At 37.6% G+C, this 11,807-nt stretch overlaps 4 protein-coding genes and 1 long non-coding RNA gene across 5 annotated transcripts; 3 read left to right on the forward strand and 2 right to left on the reverse strand.

The window, feature by feature from the left end:
* On the forward strand, nucleotides 2,018-3,062 carry LOC105174267. The gene is made up of 2 exons (XR_002287989.1): nucleotides 2,018-2,383; nucleotides 2,707-3,062. It is a non-coding gene; the product is annotated as an uncharacterized LOC105174267 (long non-coding RNA).
* LOC110012932 (auxin-responsive protein SAUR50-like) lies at nucleotides 5,131-5,472 on the forward strand. The gene has a single exon (XM_020698069.1). It carries the CDS (start codon nucleotides 5,131-5,133, stop codon nucleotides 5,470-5,472), a length of 342 nt encoding a protein of 113 aa, XP_020553728.1.
* On the forward strand, nucleotides 6,133-8,125 carry LOC105174268 (auxin-responsive protein SAUR71-like). The gene has a single exon (XM_011096310.2). It carries the CDS (start codon nucleotides 6,701-6,703, stop codon nucleotides 7,094-7,096), a length of 396 nt encoding a protein of 131 aa, XP_011094612.1. The 5' UTR covers nucleotides 6,133-6,700; the 3' UTR covers nucleotides 7,097-8,125.
* LOC105174269 lies at nucleotides 7,919-9,251 on the reverse strand. Its single transcript, XM_011096311.2, has 3 exons — nucleotides 8,938-9,251; nucleotides 8,368-8,446; nucleotides 7,919-8,212 (listed from the first exon to the last, which is right to left on the reverse strand). Exons 1-3 carry the CDS (start codon nucleotides 9,087-9,089, stop codon nucleotides 8,147-8,149), a joined length of 297 nt encoding a protein of 98 aa, XP_011094613.1. The 5' UTR covers nucleotides 9,090-9,251; the 3' UTR covers nucleotides 7,919-8,146.
* LOC105174271 (membrane magnesium transporter) lies at nucleotides 9,750-11,773 on the reverse strand. Its single transcript, XM_011096312.2, has 4 exons — nucleotides 11,603-11,773; nucleotides 11,460-11,512; nucleotides 11,242-11,342; nucleotides 9,750-10,155 (listed from the first exon to the last, which is right to left on the reverse strand). Exons 1-4 carry the CDS (start codon nucleotides 11,673-11,675, stop codon nucleotides 10,065-10,067), a joined length of 318 nt encoding a protein of 105 aa, XP_011094614.1. The 5' UTR covers nucleotides 11,676-11,773; the 3' UTR covers nucleotides 9,750-10,064.

The following is an 11,807-nucleotide window of genomic DNA, read 5'->3' on the forward strand; positions in this document are numbered from 1 at the left end:
AAATATGTGGAGTCATGTGTACATACATCATCATCACAAGAACTACCAACCATCCACCATACATATAAATATGTAATTAATATATGTACAAAATAAAAACAAGGTGGAGGAGTGGCCATGGGATTGACCTTGGAGTGCCTCTGACTCAGCTCTGACTGTGAATGAGCCTAACTTCTTGGCTTCTTCTTATGCATGTACATCATGTATGTATGTTCATCTGGCATGTATGGTATGGAATGTTTCATGCATGACATGTATGGTGAATGATGACCTACATCATGAATTCTGGGTCCGAGTATGAAATGGGTTTCGGGCTTCCAGAATCTGCTGGAATATTTTTAACACGAGTAGTTCTTAAGGGAAAAAGAAAGAAGGAGAAAAAGAATTTATTAGTGGGACCCAACAGAAAATTGATGATAATGGGACCCGCTCCACGTCATTCAGTCTTGGAGCAACGTTGGATTTTTGAATTTTATGTCTATGTGCTGGCAATGGCATCTTAACTAAGGTTGAAAGAGGACTCAGGAATTGCCAGCATAGCATAGTGTGGATTGATTTATGATTCCATGGGGGGTGGTGTAGTGCACTCATTTGAACCGCAGATTCAGCTTCATTTTTCCTCCCTACGTTCTTAAAAAGTTGAGATATGTTTAATAATCAGATGTGAGTTTTTATGGACAAGATTTAGAAATATATATATATATATTTAATTCAGCATTAGTCGATAAAAACTCTATTTTGTTAAATAAAACTAATTAAATTTGAACGTAATTTTTCATTTGATAAGTTTTGAAATCCTGCTCAAATTTGGCCAGGCTAGTAAATGAATTATAAAAATTATGCCTCGTTTTATAGTACTTGATCTAATTAAAATTTCTTTGAACTCGATTCAATTACTTTCAGATATAATTCTTAAAGTTTTGATGAATAATATGTTCGACTCGATTAGATTCATCCAGAACGAAACAGAGCCCACTAGTTACAGTCAACTATAAACTAATATTAATACAATTCTTGAATTTATACAACACATAATTCTCAAATCTTAACTAGGAAAAAAGCGTCCCACACCAGTTATAGCAACACAGCAAAAGTCAAGACAATTATCTTTAATGTCCCGAAAAGTCTCATACAATTATACACAAGCCTTCCATCCTCCTTCATATTTTAGTCCAAAAACCACAGTCGAACTCGAACACGCCTTCCATTCTGAACAACCTTGGAGTCGTATGTGTCTGAACGTTCAATTCTAACATGGGAAAACACGAGTGTTTTAGCACTGAAGATTCAGCCCCCTTTTTGACTTTGCCTTGCATTTTTGGATAAGCACGAGCTTACTAGTCTAATTGTCTAGTTCTCGTGTTTCGGCTGTCAAACGTGTGGGGCTCCAAACTGAAACTCCAATCCGTTTCTCTACTGAAAGTCAAAGTAAAACAATGTGTGTGATATTTTGAATATAGGGTAGGTGTGTTCCCCTAGTGCTGGGCTGATGGATTCTTGATAAATATGATGGGCTTTACTTTATTGGGCTGTGGTGATTGGAATGAATTTGGGTTTTAATGTTAGGCCCATATAAGAATACTAATGGTCTGGGCTGGGATGGATATCTTCGTTTCTTTTCCACTTGCCAGTTGTCCCTACTGAAACTGGACTACAGATGTTTTAGTTAACGTTATTTTAGAAAATTATCAACACCTCAATCTAATATTAAATTTGTTATATAATGATTTCTTCTTCTTTTTCTTCCAACACTAATTTTAAAATTTAATGGAACTCATAAATATGATGAAAATAAAAAAATATTCAAATTTGTAATTTTCAAAATAATATAATTTTTAATTATCATTTTCTTTTTAACTTTATAATATTTTCTTAAAAAAAAGTAAACACCTCATAGTTATATGTGTAGTATATGTAGCAGAGTCTGAATCGAGTGTACATAATTAAATAAAATTTTTAAACGAACAGTAAGGTTATAACCACAAAAAAGCAGTAAAATCTTCTCACTGAATCCAGATATATCGATTTCTTGAAAGAAAACATTCAACTGAAAATGACTGAAAGGAACATAAAATGGCGATTTCAATCATCAAAACCCACATTTTTCCTGCAAACACAACACTCCAGATCGGAGCTTCTATGGCCAAACAGCTCAAATAATGCTAGTCGTTGCCGTCGATGATTCCCCCACTTTCCTTTTCTTCTATTGTCTCATCCTCTTCCTTTTCTTCCTTGTTCTCTTCCGCTTCGCCCTTCTTTTCTTCTTCCTCCTCCTCCTTTTTCTCCTATGTTCCGACGTTGTTCACCTCATCTTTGCTCTCATATGTCCTCCTTGAACTCGTTGCAGGATGCTGAGCGCCCAACGGGGCCTGCCGCTGAAACTGTAAGCACTCTACTCCCATCACCCCTGTTAATTTCTCTGCTTTCCTTTTTGATGGTTAATTCATGGGCCCTCTTTGGGATTTTGACTAATGTTACGTGGGCATGCTATAAGCCCAGTTTGCTTAAAAAGATGCAATTTTTGGATGAGCTACTGTGTAATTGTTCGTCGTTTACGTTTCTGTGGCTGTACTTGTTGAAGTTCCGCCAATTAAATCAAGTGTTGTCTTATGCAACTGCGTGTATGCTATAAGTGATTTTTAATTTGCAAATCATATCTATTTCCATGCAAGTATAATCTTGGTTATGGGTGTGCATGTAATCCAGGTGATAGTGTTGGGTCAGCAGGGACGGCTATGTGGAGGCCGGAGAAGGTCGAGGTGATGGAGCAGCATTGCAGGAGAGGCCCACCAGTTACCATGGTGACTGGTTTTCAGGTCTTCCTCTGTACTAGTGATCCAGGGATCCTTTTGAGCTTAAACTTACTGTCTGATTATATAGATCCAGGTGTTCTTCTGAAGCATGATCCCTTACGTGTGTATATATAGTTTACAGATACTACTGGTAGTGGTTGAATCATGGTATAACAATAAATGCTTTTCTATGCTTTTAGTTGTTTATGGATGAAGAATGTTGTACAGTAATGAGGTCTTCATGGTATTCCCATAATGCTTTTGTACTTTTTTAGTTGTTTATGGATGAAGAATGTTGTGTATTAATGAGTTCTTGCAAACACTAGAAGTGAATGGAATCAGATTGGTCGATTGTGCATGATTTTGGCAACCTTAATACTCATCCCACATCAGAAGCTCCTAAACAACTCCTTGACTTTCTGATGCGGCATGCAGTTTTGAAAACACATCAGGAGCAGAAACCATTTTTTTCATCTCCAAGTTTGCAATTCTCATATGCATGGTCAGCAAAAATCACGATTCTGAATCAATAGGGGTTTATTTCAGTTTGCGCAATTGTTCATGTGCAGTTTGGGAGGAAATTACACTTGAAATTTGAAGAAAGTATATCGTTACAACTTCCTGCTGGTTTACTATTACTCATCCACTTCCTCATTTAGCTAACAGAAGTGCTTCACTATGACCAGTGCATATAAACCTTCAACTGGTTAATTTTCTGATAAATTGGTAGTTGCGACACTGACTAGTGAACTGTAGATATTATTACATTATTATTATCACATCTCTCCATCTCATGTAATAGTAAACTCCAACCCTTGTTGATTTCTAGAGGCCGCAGAAGGAGACAAGTCGTCCCACAATCTCCAATTTTTTGAGTCCACCATAAGCATACTGTTACTACTATTAGTTCTATTGGAAAGAACAGCATTTGTCTCCTAACAGTGATGAAGACATGGTCGGTTGTGGAGCAAAGGATGCATTACTCAGTATTTGGTTGAGAAAAAAGAAGAGATGGCAGGGAAACTTGATAAAATCTCAACATGTTTCGACTTGTCAAGCTAATAACCAGACCCCTCCCATGTGTCTAGTTCTTGCAGATTTCCTTCTTTTGATGTCAAACGTTTGTCTTTTACTTTCATTGATAGGTTTCTTGGTCTGGTTTTTAGTACGTAAACCTCATCCATGAACATGATAATGACTATGACTAAATGGTATAGTTGCTATTGGTTTTCCTTATTTGCACACTGAGTTAGCTCTCTGCAATTTTGAATACTATCTATAATTGAAGCCCCCTCCAGACTATGATATTCTGGTACGATTGCACGTCGAGGCTTAGCTGGAATATCTTTGTTAGGCTCAATACCTCTTTCAGGAAGTTCTTTTTTTTTTTTTATAAAACCAGTTACCAAACATTATTATCCCCTTTTCTCGTTCCTTGTTAACTTTCCCTATTTAGGTTGAAAATCTTGACATCCATAGAGATGTGCCCATATCAACAAGTTGTTGATTCAGTGGTAAGCGAGCTGGACTCTAAAGTGGATTTTACCAATGAGTAAGGTTCAAAACCTTGGAGTCGCATTTGTTGGGAGGGTTTTAACTCTCTTGCTTCCCCCCAGTCTCATCTCCCCCATTCTTGTATGATATCACCCCTAAAGACACGATAAATGCCACAGGTCTCTGTATTCCTCCCAGGAGGAAAAATTTAGTACAACTGCAGTATAGCAGCCAATGAATCTACAAGAATTCGAGCTGCGTGGTAATCTTGGATAACATCAGACTAAGTGTGAGTCCGCCAGCTAGAACAACTGCCTTGCTTTCCACCTTGTACTTAAAGCATTATTATCCCATTGGTATATAGTATGTGTACATGTTTCGCAGAGGGCGATAGTTATCAGCTTCTTGCCAACAGCAATAGCCCTTTCACTCAATAGCAACGGTTTCTAGTCTTCAATCTAAAAGCTTAAACGAACTCACTCGTGTTCAGTATTTATTAAGCAACTCGATAGTCTGGTACTAGTAACCTCCATGAAGTACATCCACTGTACAAGTGAAGATGGGAGCATTTAAACACTATCGATGGTCCCCCTACATACTACAACATCCTTGAACTATCGATTCTAATATTGATCGCTCTCTAATCCAGATGCATGTACAGTTGAAAGCGATGCATCAGAGGTTCTCTGTTGCATAACACATGAAATTGGCTTGCATATATCTATCAGAACCAGATCTTTTGTTCCCCTCCACAGCTTAGTTTCATCTTTATATAGGTTTCTCGAGCTAAACTTTCTTGGCTCACCATTAGCAGCATTCTGTTCCCATGTTCAATTTTTCCAGGATGAAAGGAGGTGCAGCGATCTTCAATCATGTGCGGGAAATGCTAAGAAAGATCCACAAGTCATCCATCCATTATGATCTTAACCATGCCGTTGATGATCTTGAAGACGGCGAGTGTATGCTGCCAGATGACGTGAAGGAAGGGCATTTTCCCGTGCGTGCAGTTGAAGCTGGTGAGTCAAGAAGGTTTATTGTAGAAGTAAGTTGTTTAGCTGATCCTGGATTTCTGGAGCTCTTACAGAAAGCTGAGGAAGAGTTCGGTTTTGAACAAATGGGGATTCTGGTCATCCCATGCACGTATACTGACCTTCAGTCTGTAATTGGAAGCAAAGGAAAACAGTAAGGAAGTATGAGCATTGTCCTTGTAAGGGAGATCCAGCTTTACATGGTCGATCAGATCTTTGTGTCACCATATATTCTTGTTATTTATATTTTCCGGTTATGGTTTTACTTACTACCGTATGTGTGTGTATCAATTTACATGTACATTGACATCAAATTGATCTATGGTTGAACTTTATCTTCGTTCAAATTTGGTATTCTAAATAGACACCGTTGTATGAAGTACTGTCCATCTTGATAGAATTTCAAGATTTTTTTTGGAAAAGTACCTCAAGCGAGACAACTTCGGTGCATACCTTACAAATTCATTCTTTACGTTTATTACATAGTAAATATTATTGAACTAGATATTTCTTATTCCAGGACAACAAATTAATACCACATGCCTCAATCAGCATACCCTTTGGACGAGTGATTCTACGATAGGTTTTCGGCCCCATAGTTGTATTATTCTTGCTCGCCCAGCCAAATATGTACTTTTCCTGCCCCCCCTAAAGCGAGTACGGAAGTACGTACCAGACGTGTCGGTGTTTAAGATCTAGTTCCCATATCATTAAGAGAGTTTAGCAGGTCGTAGGATTGCAATTAACCTGATTTAGCTCTATATATGTGTGGAACTCCATCTACGATGAATCTCAGTTCTTTATCCTTGACTGTTTTCTATTACACAATTCAAGCAACAAGTGCAAAATTCAGCAACCCCATGCGATAGATAAAAGTGTCGTGAAACTTACAATCACCGACATCTTATTGTTTATTTTTTTAAATTAAACCATTACACAAGCTTGAGTAACTTTTATTGCAATGTTATTCATTTATATTCAAGAGGAAGGTAATTATTAAAAACATCAAAACACTGCAACCATACACCACATTACGTATTAATTACGACGAACATGCACAACCAGAGTGCAGCATGTAATAGAGCAAACTAGCTCATTCTGCATGTTGGTCACCCAAGACAGGTGGTTCCTGGTTCAAACTATGACAGTGTGCCAAGAAACACATAGGAAAATGCACATTAAATGCTGCAGTTGAACACCGAGAAACAGTCGTATCCGTATGCTAATACCCAACACTGGGTCTATTTGCTTATCATCTAATTCTAGGAAGCTTCCTCCCCCAACGCAATCTAGTATATAAATCAAAGAATTCCCTCCACCACTCTTGAAACTGGTTGGCGAGAAAGATTCTAATTGTTTCTAAGACAGCCCTGAACTTATACAGCAATGGCGACAGAGAGGAGAAAAGGCTTCATTGCGTTCAAACTTCTGGTTAAGAGACTGCAGAACCATCTTCACATATCAAGAAGAGTACTGGAAATCTTCAGAAGATTTGAATGTGAAGAAGTAGAAGCAAAAGAAACGGTGCCGGATGATGTGAAGGAAGGGCATTTTGCTGTCCTAGCAGTCAACAATGAGGAGGAGAAGCCCACAAGGTTTGTTGCGGACCTGTGCCTCCTGAAACAACCTGCATTCTTGAGGTTGCTGAAGCTGGCAGAAGAAGAATATGGGTTCCAGCAGACGGGTGCACTTGCAGTACCGTGCCCACCTGAGGAGTTGAAAAAGATTCTGCAAGACGAGATTTGGAAGGACGCTAACAAAAGGGATTTCAATACGGTATGATAACAGGAGCAAAGCACTGCGCTCTAGTTTCACACAACCTGTGATTCTTTTTTGTCCAAGTTACTTACTAGCTTTACATTGGTTAGTTCTGTATAGAATCAAGAAATATGGTGTGGAAAGAGAAACTGTAGAAAGTATTTGCTTCTATCGTTTCTTGCAAGCTATTATTGCACAGGACGAGACATTCTTATAATGCAAACCAGGTGAAAGTCCAGTCCATGAAAACAGATACCACTGATGTCAATAGATAAAAGGATTACATGACCCCTAATTGGAGTATGAATGAATATTTAACTCAATATTGGGTTCGATTCACTGGCAAACTTACGTTACATGCCACGATCATCACACACGTTCAACTATGTCTTAAGACAATTTCAAGTAGACTAAGATATAAAGTAGGAAAAGAGAACTGACATGGTTCATTTAGAAGATATTTTAAACAATTCTTGTTAATAGTAACTAAAACTAAGTGTACATCTCGCTCCCTGAAAAATGAACCACTTAACATGGCCTGATAAACTTATGAATCATCAACATTACACTTTAACCTAGAGAAGAAAACTAGCAAATTGCTTTGCATGCTTCACTCAATTGCTGTCCAACAAAGCACTTCCATATTAGAAGTAATGTTCCATTTTTCATTACATACCCCTGTATTTACAAACAAACAAAGAGCAACAGAAGTTGATGAATCTAGATTTAATTTCAGTGTGTATGATGTAAACCTTTATTAAGCAGAAGAATAGATGAAAACAAATAACCAAACAGCTCATGAGACCAATAATGAGAAGGGTCAGCAAGGTCATCTTTCAACAAATAGAATACCAAATGCAACTTAACTTTAGGGCTCAATTGATTGTACACACAACTTGTGTAATCTTAATACACAGGATGAAGAAGCACTAAGAATTGTTTCAAAAACTTGAAAAAGAAAAATGCTTCAACCTAAAATATCATTTTGAGCGGGCAGGGTGGAAGATGTGAATTTTAAAATGTCTATTTTGAGAAAACCAGAACATAAGAGCCCTTGTTGCTGCAGGAAGGACACTAAGGGAAGTAGACAGGCCAGTTGAAGTAGTACGACTCTCGTACTTCTTTGGGCATTTGGTTCCACTGTCAGAAAATGACAAAAAGCTACGTGAGAAACAAATTCGGATGACAGTACTGAAGCCTGATAATATATCACAAGATGGACAGCCAACAGATGCCTGACTATCCTTCAACATGGCTTTTCTTCAGAATTTCAAACTCAAATTCAGTAGAAGTACCTTAAATTTGTATGGTTGATTCTTTTCATGGGCTTTCTTCCAGTGATATTGTTCAAATAGCATTGCTTTGTCATGCCAACTGCACAAAAAAATCAAACTTGCAACAAAAACGAATGCCAAAAAGATTATATTTGTAACACAAGTAGAACAATTTCCTCAGGCAACAGAAAAGGTGAGTTCAATTCAAAGCAAGCATATTCTCCAAGTACACAGGATAATTTTTGTAGCAGTACAGCAGCATCTAAGTCTGTTCTTTTCTTTCTTTTTGGCTGAATCAACGAGGTTATTTTTATTCATTCACACCGAGTAAGTTTCAAATAAAAACCCAACCCTGGTATATACCCATTCAATGTCTGAAGAAGCAGAAAACAGAAACAACACATCCATAGAGCACGAAAAACATCAATTCAAACATTAATTACGACATACAACACCCACTTGAGTATATACACGATAATTGAATGTATCTGAAATTAACGAAAAATTTAAAAAACTTGACAAATAAACATAAGAACAGAGACGAGCAGGTAGGTGTGGGTGTGAAACAAGGAGAAAAGCACTGGTGAATACTTGAATTGGTTGGAGAGTTGCCACATGTAAGGGTTGAACCAGGTGAGGGCGGAGAAGGTAGCCGACCCGATCCATATGTTCATGAAGCGTTCCGGGTCCGCGTGAGGAACACCCGGGTCTCCCCGATATGCGTTGCCAAAGTACTTCTCCATTTCTCTCCGACTCTCTCTCTCTCTCTCACTCTCTCTCTCTCTCTCTCTCTCTCACTCTCTCTCTTCTCACTCCTCAGCCCAGCCTCTGTAGTTCTTACGGAATTGGTTATCTGATTATCTTATCAAGGGTATCCGTTCCCATTTCCGTCATTTCAGCTGCCTTCAAAATTTCGTATTTCCCTTATTTTTCTAGTCTTTTTATTGTTTTGACATTCTTTGCCTTCTATATATACTCCTTTCTTACTCTCTTATTAGCTTAAAACAAGAAAATAAGAACTGCTACCTTTATTACAATACAAGTAACATTCATTATTAATTTTCATTTATTTTCTTTCTTTAGTATTTTCTTAGTCAGAAATATTGGTGGGAAACTATTTTTTATTTTTCAGATGGAAAAAAAGGCAATGGCCTATTCCGTACAGCTTTTTAACCAAGACTTTTTGCTAAAATATAAACTTCAACAAAAGCTCATAAATCAGCATTGCAGCTTTTTTAGTTTAATTATGTTGAACAAACTACACTTTTTGTCAATATTCTGTGTTTTAGTAATGGACATAAACTTGATTACTTTGCATGACAGTGAACTTTCAGGATATGCTTCAAGAACACATTGCTACACTTGAGTATGTTTATCAGTTTCTGAAGTACAAAGATGCAGTCTTTGAAGAAGAGCTTAACCATTCTAATTTACCATCCACAAGACTGTATAACAGATTACACGTACCATAGCACCAGAACAAGTCAAAATTCAAAGCATTTGAAACAGTACAAACAGATAAAAAAGAGAATGCCAACCCTGGAGTTCGTCCTTGCAGCCCACTAAATGGAAAATATATTGTGCAATTCAGTTGTGCCTCATGTCACGATTTACACAGTTAAATAACTCCATTCTAGTTTTTCAGTAAGATTCACATCTGGTCCATGATTTTGATCCTATATCTCATTGGTTAAACCAATATGCTATGCCGCTGCGCATCAGTAGACCTTCAAATCCAACTCCAGAGGAAATGCTTTCCCACGATGATTAAAGATCATGAAGTCCAGATTGGCAGGTAAAGTTACGACCCTGCTTCCACAAATGAGAAGGAAGAAAAGACATTAGAATTCAGAAGCATAGCATATTCATCCCAGAATTGCAGAATAACAGTGCTTAATAGGGTTTAACTGGCTAGGAGGAAGCCAATCAAATTAATGATGGTAAATGCTTATGAATCTCCGATGACTAGGGTTGACTGGCAAGAGAGATATCCTCAAGCTGCTTTTGCATTCATTAATATCCTACTTTTTGCCTTTTGTTTTAGCATACATCTGCCATTCAGCAATCCTTCATATAATTTGAACGGTACTTAATTTTTGGTGGAGAGAGTGAACAGTTTTTTCTAAAACATAAGGATGTGTAGGATACTTTTGTAGAAACCTCAAACATGTACGGTAAAATTATCCACTCTATGACAGGACATTTGATCAACAATGAGAGAAGTCAATATTCATAGGCATATTATAATTTTAAAACTTGTCATGTGTTCCGTTGTACTCGCAGAAAGCAGCAACTTTCTTATGATCAGACCATAAGCCATCAATGGAAAGAATATGATATCAAGCAAAATCCTAAAACCTATTGATACACATTCAATTTAATGGTTCTTTCACGCCACAAGCAAAAAAAGAGCTGAAATAACTAAATGTTGTGCCTGTTAAAGTACTATATAATTGTAATATTTACAAACTTCCAGCCCAAAACTAGGAACTTTTTAGAGACGTGTTTTTGAACTGGTCTCACCGGGAATTATCAACTGCTTGAATAAAGCAGCTCATCTCACGACAACACAGAATATAGTAAATGAAAACTAAAAACCAAGACCACAAGGGACATCAAATGGTGTTAGATTCACATAATAGCAAGACTGCCAAGCGGTTGTATATGTCCACTCCTAACTGAAAAGATATAAACCCTCACAGGAACATGGTTTTTTTACATGATTTATGCAATCAATCTTGAAAACTAAGAAAATAAATCAATAGATTTGCTATGCTCTCACCGCCCTTCTACTCAAAATTCAGTCTTCCAATTGTCCGGAATATGAATACTTGACAGAATTACATTAATTTCTGAACAATAACACGGAGAAGAAAATAAGACTTAAATAATTACCTGTTCTCATCTGAATGGGGAAGTATCGACAAAAACTTTCCAGGCACCGTTAAAGCAGCCCACAAGCACAAAACTGGTCCCGCTATCAGTTCCACCAGAACCTGAAAATACTCAAAGAAAAGAAGGAAAAGAAATTAGAGAAGACCAATTTATCTGAATAAATCCACCAAAATTTATACAAAAGGAAGCAAATCTCAAGATGGGCTTAAAGAAATTACATTGATGGGGGGTCCAGAGAACTCCTCTCCCGTGATCTTGAGCAGAGACCTATCTGCAAATACAAAATCAACATCGACTAAGTATTTCATGTTCTGAGCAAACGGGTATTAGATTTGAATAGACAAACAGTAGGTTAAGGTACACTGAATGGTGGAGTAGGCCGCGTGTGAGAGGATCAGAACTCCGACCACGCCGACGATGAAACCTACGCCCATGGTTCTCTCTTTAAGTCTTTCGTTGTCGCTGAAAAGAGATAAATCGCCGGCCGGCGACTTTGTGGAGTGGTATTGATTGTTGATCCCAGGCGGGTGTGTGTTTGTTGGTTATATGCAAATGGGCTCTGGGCT

This window comes from Sesamum indicum, linkage group LG11 (assembly GCF_000512975.1).
Source record: "Sesamum indicum cultivar Zhongzhi No. 13 linkage group LG11, S_indicum_v1.0, whole genome shotgun sequence".
In the NCBI taxonomy this organism is placed as follows: domain Eukaryota; kingdom Viridiplantae; phylum Streptophyta; class Magnoliopsida; order Lamiales; family Pedaliaceae; genus Sesamum; species Sesamum indicum.

Coding starts and splice junctions, on each gene's coding strand:
- LOC105174271 (XM_011096312.2), bottom strand. CDS start 11,675: ATGGGCGTAGGTTTCATCGTCGGCGTGGTCGGAGTTCTGATCCTCTCA. Junction 11,513..11,602: donor GGCCTACTCCACCATTCAGT/GTACCTTAACCT, acceptor TTGTATTTGCAG/ATAGGTCTCTGCTCAAGATC. Junction 10,156..11,241: donor CCCCATTCAGATGAGAACAG/GTAATTATTTAA, acceptor TTGTGGAAGCAG/GGTCGTAACTTTACCTGCCA.
- LOC105174268 (XM_011096310.2), top strand. CDS start 6,701: ATGGCGACAGAGAGGAGAAAAGGCTTCATTGCGTTCAAACTTCTGGTT.
- LOC110012932 (XM_020698069.1), top strand. CDS start 5,131: ATGAAAGGAGGTGCAGCGATCTTCAATCATGTGCGGGAAATGCTAAGA.
- LOC105174269 (XM_011096311.2), bottom strand. CDS start 9,089: ATGGAGAAGTACTTTGGCAACGCATATCGGGGAGACCCGGGTGTTCCT. Junction 8,447..8,937: donor CAACTCTCCAACCAATTCAA/GTATTCACCAGT, acceptor TTTTTTGTGCAG/TTGGCATGACAAAGCAATGC. Junction 8,213..8,367: donor ATCAACCATACAAATTTAAG/GTACTTCTACTG, acceptor ATTTTCTGACAG/TGGAACCAAATGCCCAAAGA.